Source organism: Phlebotomus papatasi, chromosome 2 (assembly GCF_024763615.1).
Source record: "Phlebotomus papatasi isolate M1 chromosome 2, Ppap_2.1, whole genome shotgun sequence".
Taxonomy (NCBI): domain Eukaryota; kingdom Metazoa; phylum Arthropoda; class Insecta; order Diptera; family Psychodidae; genus Phlebotomus; species Phlebotomus papatasi.
Genome location: NC_077223.1, coordinates 99,680,481 through 99,707,896, shown reverse-complemented (window position 1 = coordinate 99,707,896; position 27,416 = coordinate 99,680,481). Strand labels below are relative to the sequence as shown.

At 31.9% G+C, this 27,416-nt stretch overlaps 1 protein-coding gene across 2 annotated transcripts in view; it reads right to left on the bottom strand.

The window, feature by feature from the left end:
• The window catches only part of LOC129800387 (homeobox protein araucan), a 132,727-nt gene that overhangs the window by 53,704 nt on the left and 51,607 nt on the right, over nt 1-27,416 (bottom strand). For both annotated transcript variants that reach the window (XM_055844728.1, XM_055844729.1), the window contains exon 2: nt 11,759-12,184. In XM_055844728.1, coding sequence (XP_055700703.1) covers nt 11,759-12,184 — 426 coding nt within the window. The remainder of the gene's footprint in view (nt 1-11,758; nt 12,185-27,416) is intronic.

Genomic DNA, 27,416 nt, shown 5'->3' with positions numbered 1-27,416 from the left:
AAATAAGGAGAAGGTTACGTCTCCTATGAATTTTTTCAGGATTTCCCGGGTTTTTTTTTTAGTATTCTTTGCAAATTCCCCGGTTAAAGTGGTTTTACTTCTGGCTTGTAAGTTATCCTATTCCTGATTTATAGTGATTGTATAAATAAAACTCTTGTCAAATAGAATTAAAAAAACATTATATGGGAAAGTAGCGTACCTTTCAATTGAGGCACCTTTGAAATAGAATTTTTTCTCCTTTTTTTTAATTGAATTGAGCCCTATTTCAGCCTAAAAATCAGGTGCCTATCAAGCCTAATAAAAAGTGAAGGTATTTTTCACTTTTCTCTGTAAAAAAAATTGCAGATATTCTATTTTTTTTTATTTATTTATTTATTTATTTATTTAAATTAATAATGCTTTTGAGCCTGCGCTCTTGGAAGCAATGAAAAAAAGAAAACCGTTAACAAATCGAAACGAGAATCAGGAAGCAAGAATTCCATAACGATTTAAACAAATTTGTTCGTAGTCCTTTTATTATTTCGGCGAACATTATGAAATATATACAGGGTGAGTCAATTGAACTGGAACTAAATTTTGGTCGTTATAACTTCGAAACCGTTCGGGAAAGCATGCTCAAATTTTGCATAAAGTTAGTTCATTTTATTGGTTACATGCCCACAAAAGCATTTATGATTTTCTTTGTGATTTTTTAATCCGTAATGACACTCAAACATGATGGCGCGGTTGCTCTATACTTGATCGGATAGGTTCCAATCCAATAGTTCTCTTTAGGTCCCTTCAAAACCTGCATGGGATTAAAGATTTTGAGTTTTGAAATAAAACTTATAGTTTTGAAATATAATTATAAAACTCTATGGATGTCGAAAAAATTGCATCATTGTCAACCATCGTCCTTATTAGTGGATAATAAATAAGAAATAAGAAAGATAAGAAATAAGAAAAATAAATAAGAAAAAATAAGAAGCGAATAGAACGAAATCCGCGTCATAGCTGTAGACAAACGGTCCCTGAGACGCACATATCGCAAATAAATACCTGTAAAAGACCTCTATATGAAGGCTTGAAAACTCCAAAAAGCATAATATTTTATCACAGTTCAAGAAAAAGTTAGCTCGATTGGGTGATTGAGTTGTTTCGCTGTGGCGTTAGAGGCCAATCCGCAAACAAGTAAAATTGTTGTGTCTACCTAAAGGAAAGTTCATATTATAATTTTAACATTTGAACGTCCACCGGATGTCAAGGACCATAATTTTTTATAGCATGGACTTCCACGATGTCAAATTATCAGTTTCATTTGATATTTCTGAACTATGGGGTCAAAATGAATATTAATGTGTACTGAGAAATTGTCCTGGAAGAAGCTCTGAAGCCGTTATTACACAAAAAAAAATCAGTTACATTCAGAAAAATTTTGACTCTAAATTTAAGAATATATAAAACTCCGGAAACTTAAATTGGACGTGAATCTGCGAGGCGTTTAAATTCTGAAGCTATTTGCTAATGAAAATGACTAGAATCCCTATCTGTTTGACGGTAAGAGATCGGGAGTTTATGTTCAGCATTAGCTGAAAAATGAAAAATATCTTGAGATTTGCAGGTTACGATTAAATGATCAAGGATTTAGGATCTGACTTTTTCTCGTTTACGTCCATAAATTTAATTTTTAAATAAGAAAAAAATACAGCACTTTCAAAGTTGCAGTTCAATCGACTCACCCTGTATTTTTGGATAGTTTTATTCGCAGAATTTCGAAATATATCAGACTGAAAAGTCAATTTTCTTTACAAAAAAACTTTCCATTAGATTTTAGTGGAAAAGATGGCACCATTCAAATATACCCTACTTCCTTAATACTACATCTCAATAGTAACAACTGATAAACGATTTTTAATTTCAAGCACAGAACCTTGTCATTTACATTCGATCCCTCAAAAGTCGATTCTAACGCTTTCAGTAATAGAATGAAATCGTTCTTCAAACACCAATTCCAGGAGCAAAAGTGGACTAAGGGCAGAATCACATTGACAGTAAAATGCTCACCGTATTTCGTTAATTTACGTATTTTTATTAAAATTCTTACGCAAATTCTCTATCACCGTATTACTTTATTTCATACTCGATGGTACTAGGTGAAAACAATATAAGAAAATTTAAGAAATGAAACGAAATTTCGATGAACGGTGAGCAAAGAAAACTGTACGAGAAATTAATCGTACAGTTTTTTTTTTGCTCACCGTTTATCGTATTTTCGTTTCATTTCTTCAATTTTCTCATATTATTTTCATCTAGTGTCACCGAGTATAAGATAAGGTAATACGGTAATGGAAAATTTGCGTAAGAATTGCAATTAAAATGCGTAAATTAACGAAATGCGGTGAAGCTACGGCGAGCATTTTATTGTCAATGTGATTCTGCCCTAAAATGCCAAAATTTTTAGTTTTTAAAATAAGACAAATTATGGTCTTTACATAATTTACAATATATAAAGGCATTTGTATACTAGGAGCAATTTTCGCCAAAAACTGGCTTTAAAAAAATTTGACGTTTGAAATCGTCTTTAAAGAAAAACATTTTTTTACAAAAATTGCTCTCAGTGTGTAGATATCTTTATTGATCATAAAAATAAAGATTAAATTTATTGAACGTTTAAAGTTCGTAAAATCGATAATAGAGGGACTAGTGTCATATATAAATAAGACATTCGAAATTTATGTTAAGTTACTTTAAATTGGGATATTTTTGAAACCAAAGGAGTTTTCAAATGCTCTCTTTTGTGATTTATGATTAATTATATCAGCTCTACCATATGTTATTCATAAATTTTTCAGATATTTATTTGTCAATTTCGTCAATTTAGAGAATGCCATGTACTTTCTTTACCAGGTAAAACCGTTACAATTTTCATAGAAATATCGAATGTATCAGAAACATTTTTGGCTTTGAAACTCTGACTTTTCCATTGTGCTCAGTTTCCTTAAAGCCCAATCATCATTGCAATCTTTATCTAGACTATCAGCCCTTATACTCGATCAACTCTATTTCCAAAAGACAATTAAGTGAAGAATGTCAATAGGTTGATTTAGTTTTTAATCAATTTCAATGTGTTATCATTCTTCTTCATCCAAATACCAATTGAATGAAGATGGAAAAGTCAGAGTGTCAGCATCAATTCCATGAACAATTTTTAGTGACAGGGAAAAATTTCTTCATTGGTCAAATTACTCCAGGATAGGATTCCTCACTTTTTATGCTACCATCACTCCTTTTGGTCCAAGCACACCACTTGCTGATAAATGTCTCAACTCCCATTTATTGAGTTGGCTACCGTGAAATATTTATGGTGTGGAGTGAGATTGAGCAATTTTATCATTCATAAGGTGTTTTTCATCCAGAGCACCGAGTGTCTCGCTGTGATTTCAGCTCCACATGATTTTTCTTATCCATCTTAGGGGCATTCATATATGGTGGTTCACTCCTTCATCTTCCATGGGCCCATTCATAAATAAACGTCTTCTCCCAACGTGAAGAAATTCAGTCAGAGCGAATGGATACTAAGACAATTTTCCTTCTCATTCATTCCTTATACTTTTTGTGACCAGCAATCTAACCAAATAATATCGCTTGTTTATGCCCCAAAGTATTGGATTTTATATATAGAAATTTTATCTCTCAACTGTCGTCAGTGGAATAAAAAAAAATGTTCATTCTGAAGGTGGTTCTGGTGGACGGAAGAGCGTCGAATAAGAACAAACAGAAATGATACTATAGTTGGACTTAAAGAACTGGTTCCCCCTCGTGTCTCACTCCATCATCATCATCTGCGGTAGTTTTTGGGATGAAGAACAGAAAATCCAACACAATCCATAAGATACAATGAGGTGATAGCCACATTTTGGAGTGATTTCTCGCGGGTGAATAAAATAAATCTCCCATCCATTGGGGACGAGAGGGAATTCTGGAGGCAAGACAAGAGACTGAAGAATGGTCAGGTAAAAAAAAATTAAATGAATGGTTTTAGTGAATTGGGAGAATTTGTGGTGTGCTATAAAATAATTAAGAGTCTTCCTTGTCTCCAAAAAGCACCATATTCTTCCCATTTAAGCATCTCTTTGATCTCTCACGTATTTTTTTTTTGGTTGGTTCCACGGCATGTCAATGTCATCTTCAGCCCTCAGGTGCTTGTGGATGGATGATTAAAAAGCAATTCATATGCACTAATTAGGTACTTTATCATGCCCAACCTTATCACTTCAGTTTCCCATTTGAGGACCCGAGCATTGCGCCATATTTTCGCCCCACCAACTGATACGACATTATCAGCAGATAATTGCTGACTTTGAACTATCACAGAGCATATTTTCATTGATTGACAGGTGACTTTCATTAGCCCAATTGAATTTTCCCATTAACCAAAATATTACAAAATAAATCGGGAATTTTACATTTTAACTTGGAGAATAGTATAAAAAGGTCAATGTAGGGCAGAATCACATTGACAATACAATGATCGCCGTAGCTTCACCGTATTTCGTTAATTTACGCATTTTATGGGAATTTGCGTAAGAAATGCAATGAAAATGCGTAAATTAACGAAATACGGTGAGGATACGGCGAGCATTTTATTATTGTCAATGTGATTCTGCACTGAGAATAAACGGGGGTGCGATTACCTTTTTTCCTCGTAACTTTAACACTTTTTGGTGTAAAAATATATCAACATTTTTTAATGTTAATTTTACACCATTTAAAGGGTGAAATTAACATGAAAAAGGGTAACTTTAAACCCTAATACACCTAAAAAGGGTAATATTTACACCGATTTCGGATCAATACTGCAGGGTAAAATAAACATTTTCGGAATCTTATTTTAACTTTTTCGGACTTCTCTCAGTGTGCCCTTAAGCGGAAATAATAAAAATTTCCAAAATGAAAAATTAAATAATTACGTTTAATTGTGGAAATTAAGATTTAAGTGAGCAAAAAATGAAATTGGTATATAAGAAGTTGGAATAGACAATAAAATATTCGATTGTGATCAGCAAATAATTCAAGATTGATTAAAATTAAAGTATAAACTTGAATTTTCGAATTGAGTAAAAACTAATGTTATATTAAAAATCTATGATTTGAGTTTTAATTAGAAAAATAAGATATTTTAGTTTTGATTTTAAAAGACCTATAGGGTGATGTGGGGCTACTTTGTGCTGTGGGGCTTCATTGTTACACGATTTTATCGCATATTTATAAAGGAAACTCAAAGAATCTCAGGTACCATAAGCTTATCTGGGCTTATCACTGATCATTTTCTATTTTAAATAGTCAGAGTGCAAAAGGCCAACGAAAGAAAAAAAAGTTCATTGAAATCGGTTAATAATCATTAGAGATAGAGTCTGGTCTATTTGGATATAGTAAGGGTCGGGATACAGTCGGTTGGAGCAGGGACAGATGGGATCAACCATTGGAAAGGTCTCGATTTTTAATACAATACACAAAAATTTCATCGAAATCGTTTTATAATGGCCTCGGCACATCTTTTAGATCGGGAAAATTTCATGAAGTCGAAATTCGAATTCCCTTCTGTCTCACACGCTTTGCATATGTCTGTCTCATTCTTTCACACTCTTCTTCATTTAAACATCACTCCAAATTCAATTTAGCTCAATCAAATTTGGAGTACGAAAGAATGAGATAAACATATGCAAAACGTATGAGAAAGAAAGGGATGTAAATTTTGATTCCATAAAATTTTATCAATCTAAAAGGTGTGCCGGAGCCATAAACACCGAAAATGCAAGGGCTTAAGCTTTTTTTCAAGAGTTCCTATGCTCAATAGTGACATACTAAAATTTGAGACCGGTCCTTGTCATAGGGGCTAAATTATTGAGAAAACAAAATTCGGAGGAGAGGATGTGTATCTGATAACACCAAATTCTACCCACTTATCGACAATTAACCTTTGGCGAAAACGGCTTGTCGATATCTCTTTCCGTTCTATCTCCTGAAGTGCTACGACGGACGAATGGGACGACCACGAAAATCGATTTTTAGCACACATGATTTTCGTGATCTATGAGTGTCAAAACGTGTAATTGTGCTATTCCAATTAAAAATCGACCATGTTTTTTTTAGCACATTACTGTTCTCAAGTACTAAAATAGAGCATAACTGTTCCCATACGTCATTTCACGGAAAATAATGAGTAGAGAATATTAATGCTGCTCGCCGAATTTTCACCACCGAGCATTCACGGGAAAACTCATGGAAAATCTGGGAAAACCCGCGATCGAGGCTAAAGTTGCCAACTTCCGATCATCCAACTGTATCACGCCACCAAGCTGACATAACAAGTTACTCCACACTGACTGAATGTCAGGTGGCATTGTGATCGGGTGAAGGCTTATGGCCGCTACACATTAGATAAATTTATGTCCATATTGGAGAGTTTTTCCTACACAAGCGTAGGGAATTTGCTTCAAAATGGACATAAATTTCTCTAGTGTGTAGAGGCCATTACTCGGAGGGAATATTCGAATTCGGATTTCGGTTGAACTTTTCTTTTGTGTTGGTTCCTGTCATGACTATTTGGTGATTTGGGAACACGACAAGGACGGGGGAAAATATGAAGTTTTGTGTAGAGAGAAGGACCTTACATCTTGTCTATCATTATAAAGAAAATGTACAAAATACTATGAAAGTGAAAACAGTAAATTAATCTTGTCGATTTGCCAACCGAAATCCGAATTCGAATATTCCCAACAAGCAAGCTTTCACCCGATCACAACGCCATCTGACATTAATTGAAATAACATGGGAACAGTTATGGTCTTTTTAGTTCTTGAGAACAGTAATGTGCTAAAAAAAACATGCTAATTTTTTCATTGGAATAGCACCATAAATCCAAAATTTGGGACCAAATCAAAAAGCTGAGACAAAAGCTGAGATTGTAAAGAATCTCAGTTAAAATCCTATATCAATGTAACCCCACAGCTCAAAGTAGCCCCACCTTCCCCTAATAAGAATTTTAAATTGAAGAGCCTAAACTAGGCTTAAAAAAATTCTTACAAGGAAATAATATTTATTGATAAGGATAAATACTAAATGAAAGATTCAGGTTTTTTCTAGACAAAATCGAAAAGAAAATACTTTTTGGGTGTCATTAAGTTTTGAAGACCTTTATTTAATTATGTCGGATTTATACCATTATGAGCATTTATTAAATTTAATTAAACAATTTTCAAATCTATATTTTTTCTTGAAAATTCATTTCTTCTCCAAATTTGATCAAAACGTAAATGGAGGTTCATATAATCTTAAAATATTCCTTAAAATAATTAAATCTACTACTGGATAAACATTTCTTTAAATCATTACCGCTATTTTTTTTTATTTTTAAAAATTGGTTTTGTGCCTGATCTCTTTTAACGACTTAAGGGTAAGTGTGCCAAATTCCGGCCAGCTTGCAATTTCGGCCACCTTTTTTGTTCCTCGAATTTCCATGAATTTTCAGTTTTTACATACTCTAGAGATTATACAATGCAAAAGAATAACAAAAAATGTAGCTTCGACAAACAAAATGACGTGAAAAAGATATTGGAAGAATTCCTGAAGGGCAAGGAACTATGAGAATGAAGGTGGCCGAAATAAGGCACCAAAGCTATGTCTATATTTTTATTCATTTTAAAATGTATTAAGAATGATTTTAGAGTAAATAAAGACGGTAAACTCTTTACAAGGTTCCAAGCAACACTCTTTCAGAAGAAGGAATAAAAAAAGTCAATTTGTATTTGAAATGCCGAAATTTGGCACGCTTACCCTAATTGAAATAGAAACATTTTTAGCCAAAAATTACTCTTCTTTTAATTTTTAACAATAAAACGCATTTTCATTCTCAATTAAACTCAATAATTTGAACTAAATAATGCATAACGGAGGAAATATTAATTATTTACAATAAATACCTTTAAAAAAAATCTTATCGAATTTTTTTTCACGCCTTTGTGAATGAGAAACCACTCCAGTAAAATAATCTACTTTTTTTTCCTCATACTAATCCCTGCAATCACTTTACTCTCCTCTAATGTACATTTTAATCCCATTTGATACACTTTTAACTATCGAATTTCCACATAGAAAAATCTCGTGAGTTGTCTGGTGCATTTGTGATTCAAATATCATCCCTATTTGGAATCTCATTTCAATTATATAACACCATTTTGCCTTTGGGAGCCGAAATTTTTCAACCAGAAATTTTATCTTCAAAAGCTGAGACGCTAATTCACGGACCGACATTTAATGGATCCGTAAGCCTTTTGGCTCTAAAAAACCACCGAAAATCCGTGTGAGGGAAAGAGATGGGCAAAAAATGGAGATTCACGGTGTGTTTAATTCATATTAGAATTAATCGTTGGCGTTATCACAAAAGGGGCACGCATTGGAGCTATTTATTGTGTGTCACATGTGTTTCTGATATGAAAACTTATGTAAATAGACAACAAATACAATTATTTCCAATCTCTTTTGCAGAATTTGCAGATAGTCTACCTCAGTTCAGGTGAAAATCGATTTGGGTGGTGTTTTTACTTCATTGAAATATTTACCGTCCCTGTCGTTGGCTTTGGGGATACTTTTTTTTTCACCTAATGCTCTTCGAAAGCTTTTCCCCTAAAAAAAAGGAGCAAAAAAGATGAATGGGTGAGAGTGGCATTTTGGAGTGCATATAATCTGGGCTTCTTACAAAAGTGAGGTACTCAGGAGCGACGTCATGAATATTAAGTGGACGAATAGCTCAAAGCTGCAAAGGTAGAAGCACGTACAGATTCGTGTCGGAAAATTTGGCGCATCAAGTTCATCGATGATGTTATCGCCTTTACAAACAAATGGGATTTCAGCGAATACCTCAAGATTGTCTCTTTGTACTCACTGAATTTATTTAAAGTGTTCAAAGCTTTATCTTGAGAGCAATCTTTGATATTTCGGAACAGAAAATTATACACTGTTGACATTTTTACACGTTGAATTCCCGTCAAATAATATCTGCAGATATCTTTAAGATTTCTGTAGAGAAAATCTACACCTCTACAGAATATCTGCAGATAAATTCTGTAGATATTCTTACGAATTTTATTTGGGCTTGGGACAAAATTCGTCAGAATATTTCGGCAGATTTATGACGAATCTCTGATGAATTTCTGTAGATATTCTGTAGATTTTTTCTACATTCCAGACTTTCCAGACAAGATGTCAGAAGAGATGGAAAAATTTTTCACTGAAGTTTGCAAAATTCTATAGAGTTATTCTTAGTGATATCACGGTGTTTATATAAAATAAAGAATTCTGCGACGCCGTGTTACAAGTAGAGAAAAGTGAAGTGAAAACTTTAAACAGAGTGTCGACCAAAATTTCGTGTTTTTGTATCATTCGATTGGTGATTTTTAAGAAATTAGTATTTTTGCTCGCAGTTTTTTTACTTATCTTAAATGTGTACTCGGTAATGCTTGTTAAGCAGAGCATACAATTTTCTTTATAACTTCTACAGTTTCTTCATAAATCAACAATATTTTTGTGAAGTAATGGAGGTTATGCAGATTTTCTATGGAGAAATTCTGCCGAGAATCTGCAGATTTTCTCTGAATGTACTAGAATATACCGTTAAAATTCAAAAAACCTCCGAGTAAAATCGGCAGGTAGAGCAATGATTTGACGGGTTATTACTAAAATTGAAATATTGTAAAACTTGTAACAACTTCACACAAAAGAAGAACATCCTTATTAATACACCAATTATATTTATAAATGGCTTAATACTTATTAAAATTCTTATTATAATATTTGAATTTTACCACAATTCAATATTTAATCCTAATTTAGTACAACTTGTACTAAATTCGAAATTGAGGAGTGACAAGATAACTTATTTTGAATAACATGGACTGTTGACTCTAAAAAACTTAAATATCTGCACTTTTTGCAATTTTTAGATATTTATCAACTATCACATTTTCTTAAGCATGTAACAATAAAAATAAAATGAAATAAATATATAATTAAATAAAAAAAGTAGACATTCACTCAATTTAATAGATAAAGATTTATCGATACTATCGATTCGACAGTATCGAAAAGTTATCATTCCATCTCAAATTATGCAAGACAAATGTACTGAACTAAGAAATAAGCGCAACAATTAAACATAGGAGTCTTCTAGCTGCATATAAAAAAACGATGAATACTGAATTGGGATAATTTCGTTTCGGATTTACTCTTGTTGAAGTGTATGTACTAAAATTATTCTGGAGAATTCGATTTAAGTACTTTTATAAATTCTTAAAACATAATACACTAAAAAAAAGAAAATACCTTTTTGTAAAGTTGATTTTGATTTTAGTACTCAGTACTATATATTCGATTTAATTTGAATTATCATTTAGGGTGAAAGTAACACCTATTGACATTTTAAGAACTCATGTCAGGACCTATTGACACCCTACTCTGTACCATTTGAAATACGAAATTTGAATACTTAATCCTTATAGAAAAAGGTATCTTAATGAAAAAACGCCATATTACATACATTTTATTAGATACATTAAATAAATTTCAACATTTTGACAAAAGTGCCAATAGGGGTTCCCTGTCGAAGAAGTGTTCATTCGACCCTATCTTAAATGAACTTAGAAGTTTGTCTTAGTCATCATATAAATTTGTTTAGAACTGAATTTTAGAGCATTACTTCCCATGAAATCTTATTAAAAATGTGTACTAAATTTCAAAGGTAATATTCTAAAAATTAATCGTTGTATTCTCCAATTCTACTTGAATACTTTCAAAAAATCTTTTAAAATTAAAATTAAAAATTAATACGAAATATAATTTTTAACAGTACTTGCTTAAATTTTATTATGATTAGCAATAGTTTAGATAAGTGTACTAAATAATTTTCTATGATTTTGCAATTGCATTTACTCTAATTTAGGAGATGTCAAAGTGTTCATTAAAAAAACTCTGTTTACTTCATAATAAAATTCAGTATATTATTCTAATTTAAACTTTTTTTTGTACAGAAATAACGTGTACTAATTTCGCGTGCTCCAAAGCTTTCATAAGCAGTAAAAAAATCTTTTAAATACTATTCACTGAAATATTTTCAAGAAAATTAGGGAACTCATTACCATGATCAGTAGTATAAGACAGAGACATTTTGTATTATTTTAGGTTGGCTTTTTAGCTTAGAACTCTGTACTAAATTATTAATATGTGTTATGATGGAAATAGAATTATTGAGCTTATATATTTTCTAGGTCATGATATAATATAGAAATTATATAAAAATTTTGAAAAGATAAAGAACAATTTATTGATTTTGCATTGAAAGCTGTACTAAAATGACTTTTAAGAACTTAAAAATATCGCTGCCATTCAAAATAATTTATAACTATAATGAAAGAAACTATATGGTAATATATATAAAAAATGTATTAGTAATACTGATTTAAACTGTCACTTATCTCAATCTTCGCGAGTTATAGGAAATTTAGAACTCCTTGAAGTACCCAGACATCACAAAATCTTAACCTTTTGCCTGCCCCTAATATTCTGACAGTGAACTGTTTTTGTGATTTTTCCCTCTTGCACTATTTCTTTAGCTAAAGTACCGGAGTAAAAGGATGTTGTTTGAGAACTTGAAATATTCGAATATGTTTATCAGTGAGCATCTCGCTCTCGTGAGAAAGTTCTGGAATGAATTTTGAACACTTACCAGTGGTGAGTAGAAGGCGGAACTGTCGACACCGATACTGGGATAGGGATTCTGGTCTGTGGACGGATAGGGGGTGCCATAGACACCCACTCCGGCGGCTGGGAGACGGGAGTAGCTGGAGAGGGCTAGCCTGGCCGAATCATACTGGCACGAACAGACTGTCTGCCCAGACACAGGATCCGTCATAATGGGCCGCCCATTTTCGCAGCATGACGATGATGCCGAAGCCGCCGGGGCATTTGTGGACGTCTGCGAAAGGGATCCGGGACTCAAAGCACCAGGACCAGCTCCTGTGGCTGAACCAACAGGGCTCAGTGAGGGAGCATTTGTGGCAGAAATTGGTGACTGAGCTGTTCCTGTGGGTGCTCCAGCTCCTCCTGCCGTTTGGCCGCCACTTGCACCACTGCCGCCGCCGCCGACAAGGAGCTGAAAAGACCAAGAACACCACCATTCAATTTATCTCCCTTAATGATTTCCATATCAATTTCCACGTCAACACAAGAGATATGGGAGAGGTTTGTCTAATCTCCATTTCTGATAGTTTTTTTCTTTTATTTTGTCTTATACTTGTGCGGATCTCACACTCTGTCTCAACAATATCACATTTCAAGTGGCTCTTTGTCCCCTTAAAATCAAACTTCTCCTCATCTTACTTCGTTTCCTCCTCAGGTGTGATAATCAGCATGACACGCCACTTTGTGGCTTTCTCAGTGTCTCTCAAAATTATTTAATTTAGGAGGGTAATCATTTGTTAGTTACTCCGAGGCTTTTTAATGTGCTAAACTAGGTATGAAAGATTCCTAAATTAGTACAGACTTTTTGATATCTCTTACACTTTAATAGACATACATAATAGACTCATTGAAAAACAGAGTAAGAATATTATGAATGATATTTTGTAATAAAATATTTAAACTTTCGTTAAAAAGTTTGCAATTTTGAAGAGCAAATAAAATAAAGTTACTACTTTTTTTTTTAAATTTAGTACTAATTTTTTGTCGTACAAAGTTGTCTTGCAAAATAAGATACATTGTATATGACGAAATAAGCTTCATGCACATCCAAACTGATTTTTTCATTTCAAAATCTGTACTAAAATGTACTAAACCTTATAAAATGTTCTGAAAGATGTCTGTATTTTGTATATGCGTAACTTTTAGGCGCAATGAATTTGTGGCTTTAAACATGAAATTCTAAAATTGTATGTTCAAATTGTAAGTCTGTGCTAAAATATGTTCTAAAATGTATCAAAATCCACAATATAATGTGTCTCAAGATTATTAAATTTAGAAGAGGATAATAAACAGTTAGCACTGCACGTATATGAAGTATTCTAAAGAGTATATAATCATTCAAGAATACACTTTAGTACAGAATAAAATAAACACGCTTGGCAATTGAGCATTTATGATTTTCTCAGTATATGTTGATTTGATTTAATCATTTCATATGATTTAAGCAAATGAACATATATTAAAAAATCATGCACGCTAATTTGTCCAGCGCGTTTCTTATATTTTGTACTAAAATGTATTCTTAAATGATTTAAAATGCTACTAAAACGTTTTGTTTTTATAATTCTTTAATATAAATCGCAATAAATATTCTGATACTTTACGGCTTTTTAGAATACTGAATTTAGTACATCGCATCATCAAATTAGTACAGCCACTTTTGAGTTAAAAGAAAAATATATATAATACTTTAACAAAATTTTTGTTAAAGTACCTTCTGAAAGACCTCTCAAACTTTGAGAAATCTATTAAAATTTGAACTTGTACTAAATTTACTTAATATTTTCTCCGGTGCAAAACTGATTAGCCCCTAAACTAGGATGTCTTTCGAACCACATTTAAGTCCAAACATCTTTCAGTAAATTCCGCAATACTTTTTTTCCTCTTCCCCAATTTAAATGCTAAAGAGCTTTAGCAAATAAAAAGTCAGTCTATTCAATAAAACAGAATCCTCTTGTGATATTTGTTAGCTTTAGAAGAGACATGGCGAAAAAAAAGTTGATCCACTCATGAGTTCAACAATGCAGATTAACTTGTGCAAATAGATGAATTCGTATTTAGTCATCTTCCAATTCACATTGTCATCTAAAACCGAGCAATGATGAGATGCAGCAAACATAATGAGACAAATCCCATAGTAATATCATTTGAATGCAAAATGATGCCATTTGTTCACTTTTGTTTACCATTTGCCACAATGCTCCACGTCATTGACAATGTTGTTGGGGCTTTTGAATAGTGTAACTCGCGTTTTAGTGGTTGCTCACTGTCGCGCTTTTCATTTTAACCATGAAGATGTGCTTCTGCACAACTGAGGGGGTTGGCTCCATTGTCATGGAAACGCGTGGATTATTCTTCCGTGAGAACACCATAAAATAATGGCGTACGATTTGTTTTTGGAGCTTTCTCCGAGACCATTTTGGGTGTCATGGTGCAACAAGGCTTTTTGCAGCGAAAAGTTTTTAGTCAAAAAATTGTGTAACATGGCATTCAGACACCGGAAAAGTTGAAAGAGTACTTTATGGGCCTTGAACTTATGGGTGTTGTGAAAAAATTAATTGGCAGGTAAATTTCAAATGAAGTATAAAATGTTTCACTTTGTTCCAAATTTTATAATTAAATTGAGACTTTGTTACTATTAAATTAAATAAACACTTCACACTGCACAGAAATCTGTAAAATGAAAAGAGAAGAAAGAAGAAGAAAATTTTTAGCACACGCATGTTCTAAAGTACCTTAGAAGAGTACGAGTGACCATTGAATTATAGAGCTGTTACACCAACTTAAATAATTCCTAGTACTTCAAGAATTCGAAAAAAAATGTAAAGAAATTTATAGAAATTAAAATTTAGCACATGCATGTACTAAAATAATTCGCTGCATAAACCCAATTTTTTTCAGGAAATTATAAAATATCTTACTAAAAAGCAATCAAACAAAAAAGACTAAAAAATTAAGAAGCTTATTTCTTTTCAGATTTAAGAAAAGCGGAGGGTCTCATAATAATAAAAATATTATATTGAAGTTCTAAAAACTATCTCATTATGCCAGGAGACTGTTTCAAAATGAAGAATATTATTCGTAATTTAAAAAAATGACAATAAATATTTCTGACAGAATTTAACATTTAGAACACGCATGTACTAAAGCTAATCATCTAATAAAATTGAAAATTTTATGCACTGTAGGATAATAAAATAAAAAAGAACTATAATTTATTAATACAATTACACTCTTATCTTACATAACAATTTTTAGTATAAACTGAAACGAACAGAGCATTGTTTATTAAATAAAGAGAAATGTACTAAAATCTGTTATCGGTAATTACTAGTGCCTCCTTTGATTTAAAAGACAATTTTTGTTTTTTCATAACAAAATTGTCTAACTAATTTTTTAAAACCGTATGAAACTGCTTTAGCTCCTGTACTAAAGATCAGAAATTTTCAGAAAACTCGATTAATAATCTGTACTAAACCAAGTACTAAGATACTGTAATTAACTTTATTGCTGTTTTGAATACAATAATATTAAAGAAATAGTACGTAGTTGTTATGTTCTAAAAGATGGCCTTATTTTTAGTAAATATTTAGGAAAATAAAATAAATATTTTTTATCAAGGTATATTAAAAAAATAATTTTTCTATGTAATAATTCTATAACTTCATCTTTGTTCGAGTTTGAATATAAATTTTCAAGAAAAATGGTGGAGAATTTTATTTATTTATTTATCTATTTGAGAATCCATTCTAAATTTCCTGGATTGCAGCTGCAATCTTTTCGAGATAACCCCATAGGTCAGCTGTGAAAGTGAGATTAATGCATTCCTTTTAAGATACAGCCGCATTTATTGAACACCACTTCGATCTTTAAGCTTGAAAATTGGTCATATTTCACCTCGTGAGAAATTTAAATTGCCCAATGAACCAATGACAATTTGTCAGTGTGGAAAAATAATTAGCAAGTATTTCCCACCCACGTGGAATTACTCAGTAGAATAAACTGCGTGTGGCTGCCAAAGGTGGTCCTGAAGTGTGTCCGAAACTCCCACCCAGAAGTCCATCTTAACCCATCCCGAGGTGGTTGGTTTATTGTGCAGCCAGAGTGAATGGCGGTTGCTATTAATCACAAAATTATTCATTCTCATGCGCCTGACAGTCGTCTTGGGACGAGAAGAATTATGACGTCGTATTCATTTTGTAATTGACCGCCGCAAAACCCCGAGACTAGGGCACTTTCAACTAAAAATCCTCTCGAGGCATTTCAATTGACACTAATTAACTTTCAATCCTATATACATAAAGTAATACAACCATATTATTGCTGACTTTAACATTCATTCTCGTGTAAACAGGGCATTAGACACTTGTCACCTTTACACTGAGAAAAAGCCATTGGTATTATATCCAATTTATGTATTTGGTTGGTTTTTCGAAATAAAATCCATTAGAAGGTTGAAAAATTATTAACGTTCGTGGAAAATTGTATTACTATCAAATTTTAGAACTTGTACTAATACTGAATTATTTAAACAATTTATCTTAACAATATTTAAATATTTATTTATTAAAACGAAGTAAGGAATTTGCAAAATTTAGAGAAAAATTCAAAACACTTTGACATAAGTAACAATATGACAGCTGTTCAAAAATAAAACGTTTAAAACGTTTGACGTATCCACTGCTTTATCTTATATGTATGACCCATTCTAAAAATTTTAAGCTATTTTATTAATCTCCTAGGATGCAAGAAAATATATAAAATAAATTAGAAAAAACTAGAATTTAGTACAAGCATGTACTAAATCAGCTCGCTACCTCTGTTTAATTAATTTATATTTCTTTTAATGAAATTGAGAAGAATTTTAATGGTTTTAAAAACAAAACAAGACTAGAAAACCGTATATCCCGTTCTTCTCAGGTCTTTGATGTTTGTAGGAGGGGGATAAATTTATAAAATAAATATCAATACCTTCACAATAAAACAAAAATTATTAGATTATTTTAAAAATATTTAAAACAGACTTTCTTGTAATCGCATCATCAGAGCTTTAGCCTACCCATTTCCCATTAAATATTGTCATTTCTACCTACACCATGAATATATACAGTCCCATTTTGTACTTATAAATTGTACAGGGACATAAATTTGTAAATAAATAAATAAAAATAAATATAAGGTGTATTATACACATTAAATTTTCAAAAGAAATCGATTTAGGTCCCGAAGATTAGAAGATAAAAAACAGAATCCAGCTTCAAAAAATAAATAAACATAAATAACTATAAATATAATATGCATCCGCGAAATTTAGGTTTAGCACACGCATGTACTAAAATATATCACAAAAAAAATTAAAGATAAAAGCATTTTAACACTACTCGTTCATAGTAAAATTTCTCGAGTGAAAAGATTGCCCTAATAGGAAAACATTCAGAGAAATGTCAATACATTATAAGTTATTTCAATATTTACAATTTTTTATTAGTACAAATATGATTTTAAAGTGAAATAAAATATTTTAATTTATTGTAATGTAAGGAATAAAATCAAAATCAAAATTTATCTCTACCTTATACAATAAAATTACTTTTCAAAGGTATTGTAAAAGAAAAATTCTAAATAACAAATATTAATAGTGTTGTACTAAAATTGTAAATATTCGGTTCTAGTAAGATTCTTCGGTTTTGTTGAGTTTTAACTTTACTAAAAGTTAGTGAAAGTCCCTAAGATTTTTATAAAGCTACATTAACCTCATAATTATAAAAATTATCTCTAAATTATGATTACAAAATTTTAGTACATTATTATTATTATTATTTAGTACATTTAGTACTAATTGTACATTACTAAATAATGTACATTTAGTACATTATTTAGTACATATTACATCATTATATAGTACATTATTAACATAGTATAGTATAATTTATTAATTAAAGTAGTGAAATCTGAAAGCAAGTTAGTAAGTTCAACTACTTTTAAGTTTGTTACTTCAACACGAATTTTAATGTATCTCATCTAATCGATGTATAAAATTTACATTGAGGATTTTTAGTTTGACTATTTTTTTCTCTCAGTGTATTCCAAAGCAGTTTACAAATGGTCAGGTCAGGTTGAAAAATTTTTTAGGGCTTAGACAGTGGCCCAAATTAACTTTTAGTCTAGAAGACTAATTGGGCTATGGAGTATGACTTTAAGAGGTTAATGTAATTCAATTAACACTTTGAGAAAAATTTGCAGAAAAAGTTACCTAAAGACAGATGAGGTAAAGGTAAGATAGACGGAAATACCTCAGCAGGGGGTGATATTTCTAATTTTATGGTATTCTTACGTCATTTAAACCTTCACATCTTCCCTTTCAATGGCTTTTGCCCTAATTGCCTCCCCTTATGCGCTAATTGCCAAAGCACGCAAATTGATTTGCATAATTAAGTGTTTACGATCATTTGAGTTTAAATATCTTTACGAGACCATCTTGGAAGCATCAAGATGTTCTTTTGTTGCTCCAGAAAATCAGATAAAGGGTGCACCTTTAGAAGGTTTATTGATCTTTTATAGTCTTTTAAGTCATTCTTAAGGCTGTAATGAATAATTTAAATTAATTTTAGCACAAGGAAATTTCCTCGCAGAGGTTCTTTTTTTTATAATCCCTCTCTTCCCACACTACATAGCGGAAATTTATGGAGATCAATAGATCTGTTGCTTTGTATAACCATCTACTTCTTCTGGCCATATGATCACGTCTCTTCGAACACATTTTATTGGCCAAATTTGGCCTTAGAGCAAGAGCCACTCTTTGGCGACAACGACCAATTTGGCGTCTCCGGAGCTGCTCAGAGCAAATTAAGAAAAATGTTTATTCAATTTTTCCTATGTTTAACCCCATAGACCAGTTAGTTCCCATGCTTTCGCGGGCACGCTTTGAGCCCAAAGAGATTTCCACTCGAGAGGACCTCATTGAAATCTTCCCATCTTATTTACTCAATTCTCAATGAATATTTGACGGCTGTTAATGCGGAAAAATTCAATACAAAATCCAAAGAATTTCTCTCCACGAGGTAGATCAAAAAACAAAACTCCTTAGAGAAAAAAAGTCGTTTTATTTACCAAAATATTTCTCTGTGTAATCTCACCAGTTGGAACAATATTAATATTACTTTTTATTATTGGCTCTTTTTCGGCCGAAGAAAGGCAAATTGAATGAGCATTGAGACATCACTTGAGGATGTTGCTGTCGTTGTTATATTGATCGAGCGGTTAATTAAATAATCGTCGAACATTAAAGTATTACACAATGTTTAACTGCCAGTGTATAATAATATTATTTGACAGATTAATGTGTATTTGACTAAAATGATTGTTTGTTCTCTCAATTTCTGTCTCAAATACCCCATTATAAAAGCACGAAAGTGAGTGAGAATATTTGTGAAATTTGTCTTAGGCAAAAAGAATTCCAAAAAAAAATTTATACTGAAGAAGTAAACCTCTAAAGAGGGCCCAATTTAATTTTATAGCCACAATTTTAGGTGTTTCTGTAGCAAATTGCATCTAGATGATAATTAGGGGTTTAGTCCTCAAGGTTCTTCATGTGAAAATACTTTATTGCATTAAATTGAGGGGCATAGTGCAAAGGAGTTAACTGAGAAATTTTTTAGCTTTGATTTATAAAACCAAAAAAAATATATCAATCAATAACTGAAGGTTCAAGCCCAGTTCCCGAAAGTCTCAAAAATCTTAATAACAAGCAATTTTATTGATTTTTCAAAATATAATGAATAATTTGCCCTTAATATTCAATCCTAAACAACAATTTCCTAAAAAATCATGTTTGATGAGGAATTAGAGGAGTTAAGCCAGATAGCTAAGCCACGGTCTTCAGACCTAAGATTTAGCTATATGGTTTAACTACTCTATTTTTTGGCAATTACGATTTTTTAGAAAAATTTAACTTCAAATTGGATTATTAAGGACAAATGACCTATTAGGCTCTTAAAAAGTAATAAAATTGCTCGCAATTTAAGATTTTGAGACATTCGGGAACTGGGCTAAACCTCTAGTCTGAAGCCGGCCTTAGGTCTGAAGCTTGTATAAGGTGAAGACGGGTGTGCAACATTTTAGTCCTTGAAACATGTTTGCAAGTGTATCTTAAGGAAGTCGTAAATTTTTAATTGTTAAAAAAATATTAACAGGGAGGAAAGTTAAAAAATCATGAACCATCTTTACATCTTAGCCAAGACTTACTGTAGACCTAAATAGAATATTTAGCCGACAAATATGATGAGTTCGAAATGCTAATTATCGACCCGAAATGTTTATCTTGAAATAGGAAAATTTCAAAACAAATTTGATATTTAATAATTCGTACGTTATACCTCAAAAATTTCGCCTCAGTCTTGCAATTCCTTAATAAATTACGACTTGTTTCTTTATTTGAGATTCCAAAGTGTCTAGTAATTTTTAACCTATTCCTGATTTAGATCTTCAATTTTAATCAATTTAAGAAATACAAGGAATATTATCTCACAGCATATAACAAAATTTCTTGTTTTAATTAAAATTGTTTCAATTTCAGAAAATCAAAAATTGAAATTCAAAAATTCATCTTTTTGAACTAGGTTTAGTTTAATTTAATGACGCTCAAGAGACCAAATCTTTGTAAACTCTATTGGGTTTCTTACTAAATATCAAATCTAGATTTGCAAAATTTGAAAATTCTTTATTGTAATCAGGGGCCTCTCGACATTTCATTTTTCCATACGTTTTTGCATAGAGGCACTGAAGACTATTGGCAAGTTTTTTCCTAAAGAGAATTGACTTATCAGTCTGATATATTTTGAAATCGTGCATTAAAAGCAATCTAAAAATATATATTTCATAATGTTCGCCAAAATTCTACAAGAACTACGAGAAAATTTGTTTAAGTCGCGGTGCAATAGCTGCAAAATTTTTACAAGGAAAACTGAAAAATAGCTTCACTTTTTATTAGGCTTGATGGGCCCCTGATTGTAATAGATAGGGCCTGGTATCTTGGTCTAGTTTTTCCGATTCTAGATTTATTGATAAATTACTGTACATAGTACTACCATTTTAATCAAATAATTTATTTAAATATTATATGTAATATTAAATTACATTAAAACGGCGTTCCGATTGATTTTACTAGATCTTTGTATTACTATGAACCTTTCTGGATTAAAAATATATAGTTAGTTTACGTCGTCCTTCAAAGCTCACTTCTAATTTTTTACTGACCGAATTTAATTATCGTGTGTATCAACTTTAAATCATTATTAAAATAATTGTATAAAATATAATCTGAAAAGATGGCTTTAGTTTAAGAATCTGCCTCGTTAAGATCATGCAATTTAGAAAATTTTTGGAATGCCAGCAGAGCAGCAGTAATTTATAATTTGAAATTATGAAAAGTATGGAGAGAAAATAAAATTCAAAAAAATTTCAAAGAAATGTTGAGATAAATAAATAAACAAATAAATAAATAACAAAAAAATTGGCTTTCATAACCAAACAGGTTTAAAGCGGTGGCAGCCAAAATCCCGAACGCCAAAATCCCGAAAGCCAAAATTCCGAATTTTCAAAATCCTGAAAGGGATGAAATTATATGAAGAAAAATATTTAGAATAATTTCCTAAGACACAGAAAATTACCCTTTGTCTCCGGAAAGCACGTGTACAAACGTTGGAGTAGCTGTGACACTTTTAAGAATTCGGGATTTTTACTTTCGGGATTTTGGCGTTCGGATTTTGGTTTTCGGGATTTTGGTTTTCGGGATTTTGGCGTTCGTGCTTTTTGCTTTCGGGATTTTGGCGTTCGGGATTTTGGCGTTCGGGATTTTGACCGGGACCCGTTTACAGATGTTGTCCCAAACTCTATAAAAACATTCTCAAAATTCAACTGATTTAATTATATTTAATAATTTTTCCAATAAAATCTAAGATTTAATTTGGAAATTTTCGACTAAAGTTTATTGACAAGTCATTAAATTTTAGTTAAAAGTATCTGGTCGATAATGCCTATGACACATCTTTTAAATCCACAAAAACTTCATGATGTCTAAATTCAAAATTTGCTTTCGCATTCAAAATTAGATTGAAGATAAAGAAGAATGCGTAATCTAAAAAATAAAATGAGATTGAATGCGGATAGTAAGTCAGACATATACGAAGCGTGTGAGAAGAAAAGTATATGAAATTTGATTTTATTCAGTATATAATAAATTATATTTAGTCAACAAAATCATTATTTAATTAATTTAATTTTGGTCATTATGGCTCCTGCACACCTTTTAGATCAGGAAAATTTCATGAAGTCAAAATTCGCATTCCTTTCTTTCTCACATGTTTTGCATATGCCTATCTCATTCTTTCGCATATCAAATTCGATTGACCTAAATTGAATTTGGAGTGATGTTTAAGAGAAGATGAAGAGTGCGAGAGAATGAGATAGGCATATGCAAAACATGTGAGAAGGATAGGGAACCGAATTTCGACTTCATGAAATTTTCCTGATCTAAAAGGTGTGCAGGAGCCATAAAGAAATATAATGTTCTACAAAAATGGATCTTGTTTATGCAATGAGCATCTAAGGACCTCAAGAGAGTTACAGCTTAAGCCGAGAAACTGCTTAGTAAGATCATCTTTGAAGCTTAATCAATTTAGCGTCAGCCAAAATTCCGAAAACCAAAATCTCGAATTGACCAAAATTTAGAATGGGTCCAATACCCGAATTCGAATTTTTCCTCTGCCATACTTTGGATTTTTCTATTTGGAATTTTGACTTTCGGTTTTTGATCGAGACCCAGCCAATACTATTTATTTTATCATGAAATAGATTTCTTTGCGTGTCCCGCATATCTTTTAGATTAGGAAAATTTCATGAAATTGAAATTCACATCCCTTGTTCATAAAGGTTTGTCTATCCCGCTCGTTTGGATTCTTCGTTTTGATTTGAACAACAAATTCAATTTAATTCAATCCGTTCATTCCGATTTTGAGCAGACATATTCTTTCCGTACAGAAGTAGATCTTGAAAAATTCGAAAAACTATTTGAAGATTCAAAAAAGAGACTTTTTTACTTCTTAACACTTTCGCAAGGTGGCGGAAGTTACATCCTGTTCGAATTTCGAAGTGCTCAAGTGTCAAAATGTGACGGTCTTCACATTTTTGTGAGGAAGAAAACTGAACAACAACGATTACTGTTCTTGTCTCATTATGCAATCACCCCATAATCACTGAGTGACTCTTTTGCCAGCTTTTTAGTATGATATTTGATAAATTTTCCCCAACTTGTTCGAAAATTTAGTATGAAAATTCGAAATTGAATTTGAATTCTTCGAACTTCAACGACTTTTTGTGCAAATAGAGTTCCATTTACCTTTTATCCAAGACACTATTGGAGAATCAAAATCTACTTGTGATTGGGCTCATTCAAGACTTTCGAGAATGAAAGAGATGTGAACTTGTATTTAATGAAATTTTCCTGATCTTAGAGGTGTGTCAGTCTTTAATCTGAAGACCGTATAAGATCAGAATTCGGCTAAACTGTAAACTAGAAGACAAGCAGGTGATACTTGCCTCTAATTTATTGGTTTACTTCCAAATACGAAAAGTGGAATAGAATTACATAGGCAAAATTTTAGCTTATCTTCGCTGATTAGCTCTGTTGATCGCAATAATGTCACCCAGTAACTTCCAACTAATTGAAATCTAGTTTCAAGACCTGAATAATAAAAGTAAATTAATATGTTTGGATTATGAATTTGAGGTTTAGTTTGCAAAGTCTAATTGCATCTCCCACCAATTTGTCTCATTTTGTCCACTGTGCAATATATTTTCCTTTGGTATGGAAGCGACCTGATCAGTTGGGCAATAAAATGTCAAGAAGATGATCAAATCGGTTGTCTCACCCTCGAGGCATCAACCCGATGCGAATGGTTAATTGGGCAGCGATAGGGAGAGATGTGGCATGAATTTTTCACATTTCCTCCTAGAGAAACTGAAGTCAGGAGAGTCAATTTAAATCATTAGGGGCCATTTAGCGTCAACGGCGGGCGAAAAGTGCCGGAGGTCAGGACGCAATAATATTATTTATAGTGGTATCGACACACCGAATCACCATATATTGGCGGCGCCCCCGAGCTCAATGCAACTTGCAGAAGTTCAGTCTGCATTCTCTTTTTTTTTTTTGCCCGCTCACCCAACCTCATCCCCCCGCGATATTTTAGCACGCAGAAAAGTGCTCCAAACGGCCAAAGCAGAAGAAGGGGACCCAAAGAAACGGCCCAGGAATGGGAGCTGATAGTATCGCAAGAGTCTCTTCTGGATGTGTCCCCCGCGAGCCAGAAAGGGAACGGAAGAAGGAAGGGTGTTTAAGTTGGAGTCCGTAAGAGAACTGAAAAAAAAACACACACAAGACGAACCTGCTGCTCATCGGACATTAAATATGCACAAAAAAAGATAAGCGTTTTTTCTTGCCCCAACCGAATATTGTCCGATTATTATTATTTATAAATATTTACAGGCATCTTTTTGTAAAAAAAAAACAAAAAAAATACCTCTCCACAATGGTTAAGTATCTCTACCAGTCATTATTGTTATTATCTTGTTGCATTTGCCATGGGTAAAAATCAGAAGCGATCACTTAACGACATTTTTATCCCCAACACTGGCGTCTCTGGACCATGGCAAAAATGATCATCTTGTGAAAATTGCCTCGATAAGACTCATCACTTTTTGTCCCCCTCATGTCCATATCTTCATCTGTCTCCATCTCTGTGACGATCTCTCGGACGTCTCCCGGACTCTATGTCCCCGAGGAGATCGTTAAAGGAAAACCATCGCGATATCGCACAAAAAACCCAACACTACCGTTGCAAAAGTCAATTTTGTATGAACAAATTCCACGATAACTTTTTTTTTTCAACATTTTAGACCAAGTCCCAACAAATCGAGATCGTAAATCAAAAATCTGCCATCCCAAGAGACATTTATGCCATAAATGGGATGCTCTTACAGAAGTCAATTGATTGTTACCAGTGGTACATACAATCTCCACGAGGACAAAAAGGTGGAACAAGTTTAGAAGTTTTGGCAGAAGACGACAAACATGGAATATGAGACACTGTTCGCATATGCGAAATCTTTTGGGGAATATTAGGAGCAATAAATCAAAAATCATCATCAGAGTTCCTAAATTTAAAATTCATACAATTGCTCCCAAGCACACTTTTTGGGGAGTTTTAGGGAAGAATATATTGAACAAGATGTACCATTGATTTCGGCTAGAAGACCTATGGAAGATTTTTTACAGATTTATATGTCACATATGGAGGATTTTTGACAGTTTCTGTGGCTTAAATATACAGTAAAACCCCGCTATAGGCCATCGTTCTATAGTCCACAATTTATTGACCGTTGATTTCAAAACACTGATTTTGAGTTAGGTTATGTTTTTAGTACGCGACATGCAATGTTGTCACAATTATTATTTTCATATTTTTGGCAAACTTTATTGAGTAGTTGTGATAATTCGTGATCCATATTGAAGAGAGCGGGGAAAAGTACCACAATCGTAAAGAAAGTGGACGCCGTCGAGAAATTTCAATACTAAAAGTCGTTGATAATTTAAAAAAAAAATTACATGGACTATCGTGCAATCCAAGTGTCAAATCTGGAACCAAATATGGCCTATAGCGAGGCTTTACTGTATTGCTGTGTATCGTTGGTTGTATCAGAAACTGTTCTAATAACGAAGAAGTAATTAAAACACTTGATAATACAAGCAACGATAAACTAAATTGCTATTAACCCTTTAAGGACGATTGGAACACCGGTGTCCCATAAAGAAAATAATTTTTCCTGACTATTTATTTTTTTCTTATGTTTGTACGTAATTACAAAGTAGAAGGTTGAAGGAATCTAGGATATTTTTTGCAAGTCTTCAGCTATTTGCTATATAGTAAATATTTAAGCTTAAAAATGATGATTTTTTAAATTGTCATATTGAAAAATTATTTTAATTATTTTTTTATTTTTCCAATTTTTTTTTGAGCAAAACCGTTTTGGAAAAATAAACTACAATGCTCATACATAATATTTTTCATTAGAGTGAAAATTATTATTCACTGATATTGTCAGAAAAATTGCTTAAATTTTTGGGCTATTTTTGTCCCTATCGCTCGTAGAGATAAAAAATGCATCGAATCAGAATCTGTTGGATTTTACAAAGTCAGATGTCAGACGTTTCATTGATTTTGTTTATCGGTTAAATTTTTATTGTTGATTTTCGGTCTATAAAAAGTGTCTCGTCGTTAAAGGGTTAAATAACAGTTTCTATGACAGGTTATACAATGGTACCAATATTTTAAGATTTTTAAATAAAGCAGTTGAAATAAAGCATAGTATAATCAGTTAAATACAAAATTTTATCTCTTCAATTTTTTATCTCTGAAGATTTCTGCTATTAAAATGTTAGGTAATAAATTTTAAATGTTAACGATTTTGACAGGAATTTAGCCAGTGCTGTCAAATTGACGTATCATTTTGAAATAAAAGGCAACGCTACATGCCATAACGGTCATAACCGTCAAAACGTTTTTATTTTACTTTTTTTTTCAAGCTAATGGAAGAGTACCAGCTATCGGCAGTGTTCCTCGGATCGTCAGCTTATTACCAGATTGTTGCACCAATTTCAAATGATTTTTTAAAAATTATTAGCTACTTTTTACCATTTAACTCACACAAGAATGCAGTACATTAGTTCAAATTTAATTCACAAAACTATTTTTCCGTGAGGCACCTGATTAAATTCGTGACGATCCGAGGTACAGAGAGTACTTAGTTGCAATTACATCTATTTTTTTTTAATTTATTGTAAAATTTTAAAATTCAAATGCACAGATATAGTTAAATGGATCACAAATAAACCAATTAAGCATACACAAAAATACCAAATAATATTTTGAGACTTGAATTTTAATCTGAATATCGAGCATGTTTCTTAACATTCCGATTAAGGGTACTCTTCCCTTATAACCTTACAAAATTCTTCACATTGTTATTTTTGATTTATTAAAAAACAAATAATTGAAATAAAATAGTTTAAAATGACATTGGCAGTTATCCTTCAGGAAATAAGGATGGCTCTCATTTTAACATAAATTTTACCGTTGTTGAAAAAATTCAAAAATTTCAGAATCTGCATTAGTGTATCATTAAAAATAATTTTTAATTATACAAAAATATATTTTTTTAATTGTTGAAAAACGTATTTAGCAATTTTACCCTTTAATTTATTTCTTTATTTTCCAAAACTAAAACTTTCTTTAATTTTCAAAATCTTAAAAAATCCAGATTTCATTTTGCACCTAAATTCGTATTTCTTGATTAAGATACCTTTTTCGAAATATCAATTTCGACGGAAATTGAATAAAAACTAAGTTAAAAATTAATTACCTAACAATTCGAGATTTTTTCAAGGTATTTCCTTAATTTTAAAACAAGTGATAAATTAATTTTACACCCTTTTATTATTCAAAATTTTAAAATGAACATATAAACCATATCGTTAGCTTATAACTCAAAATAAAAAATCCTCAATTTTAATTTAGAAATACTTATCATTG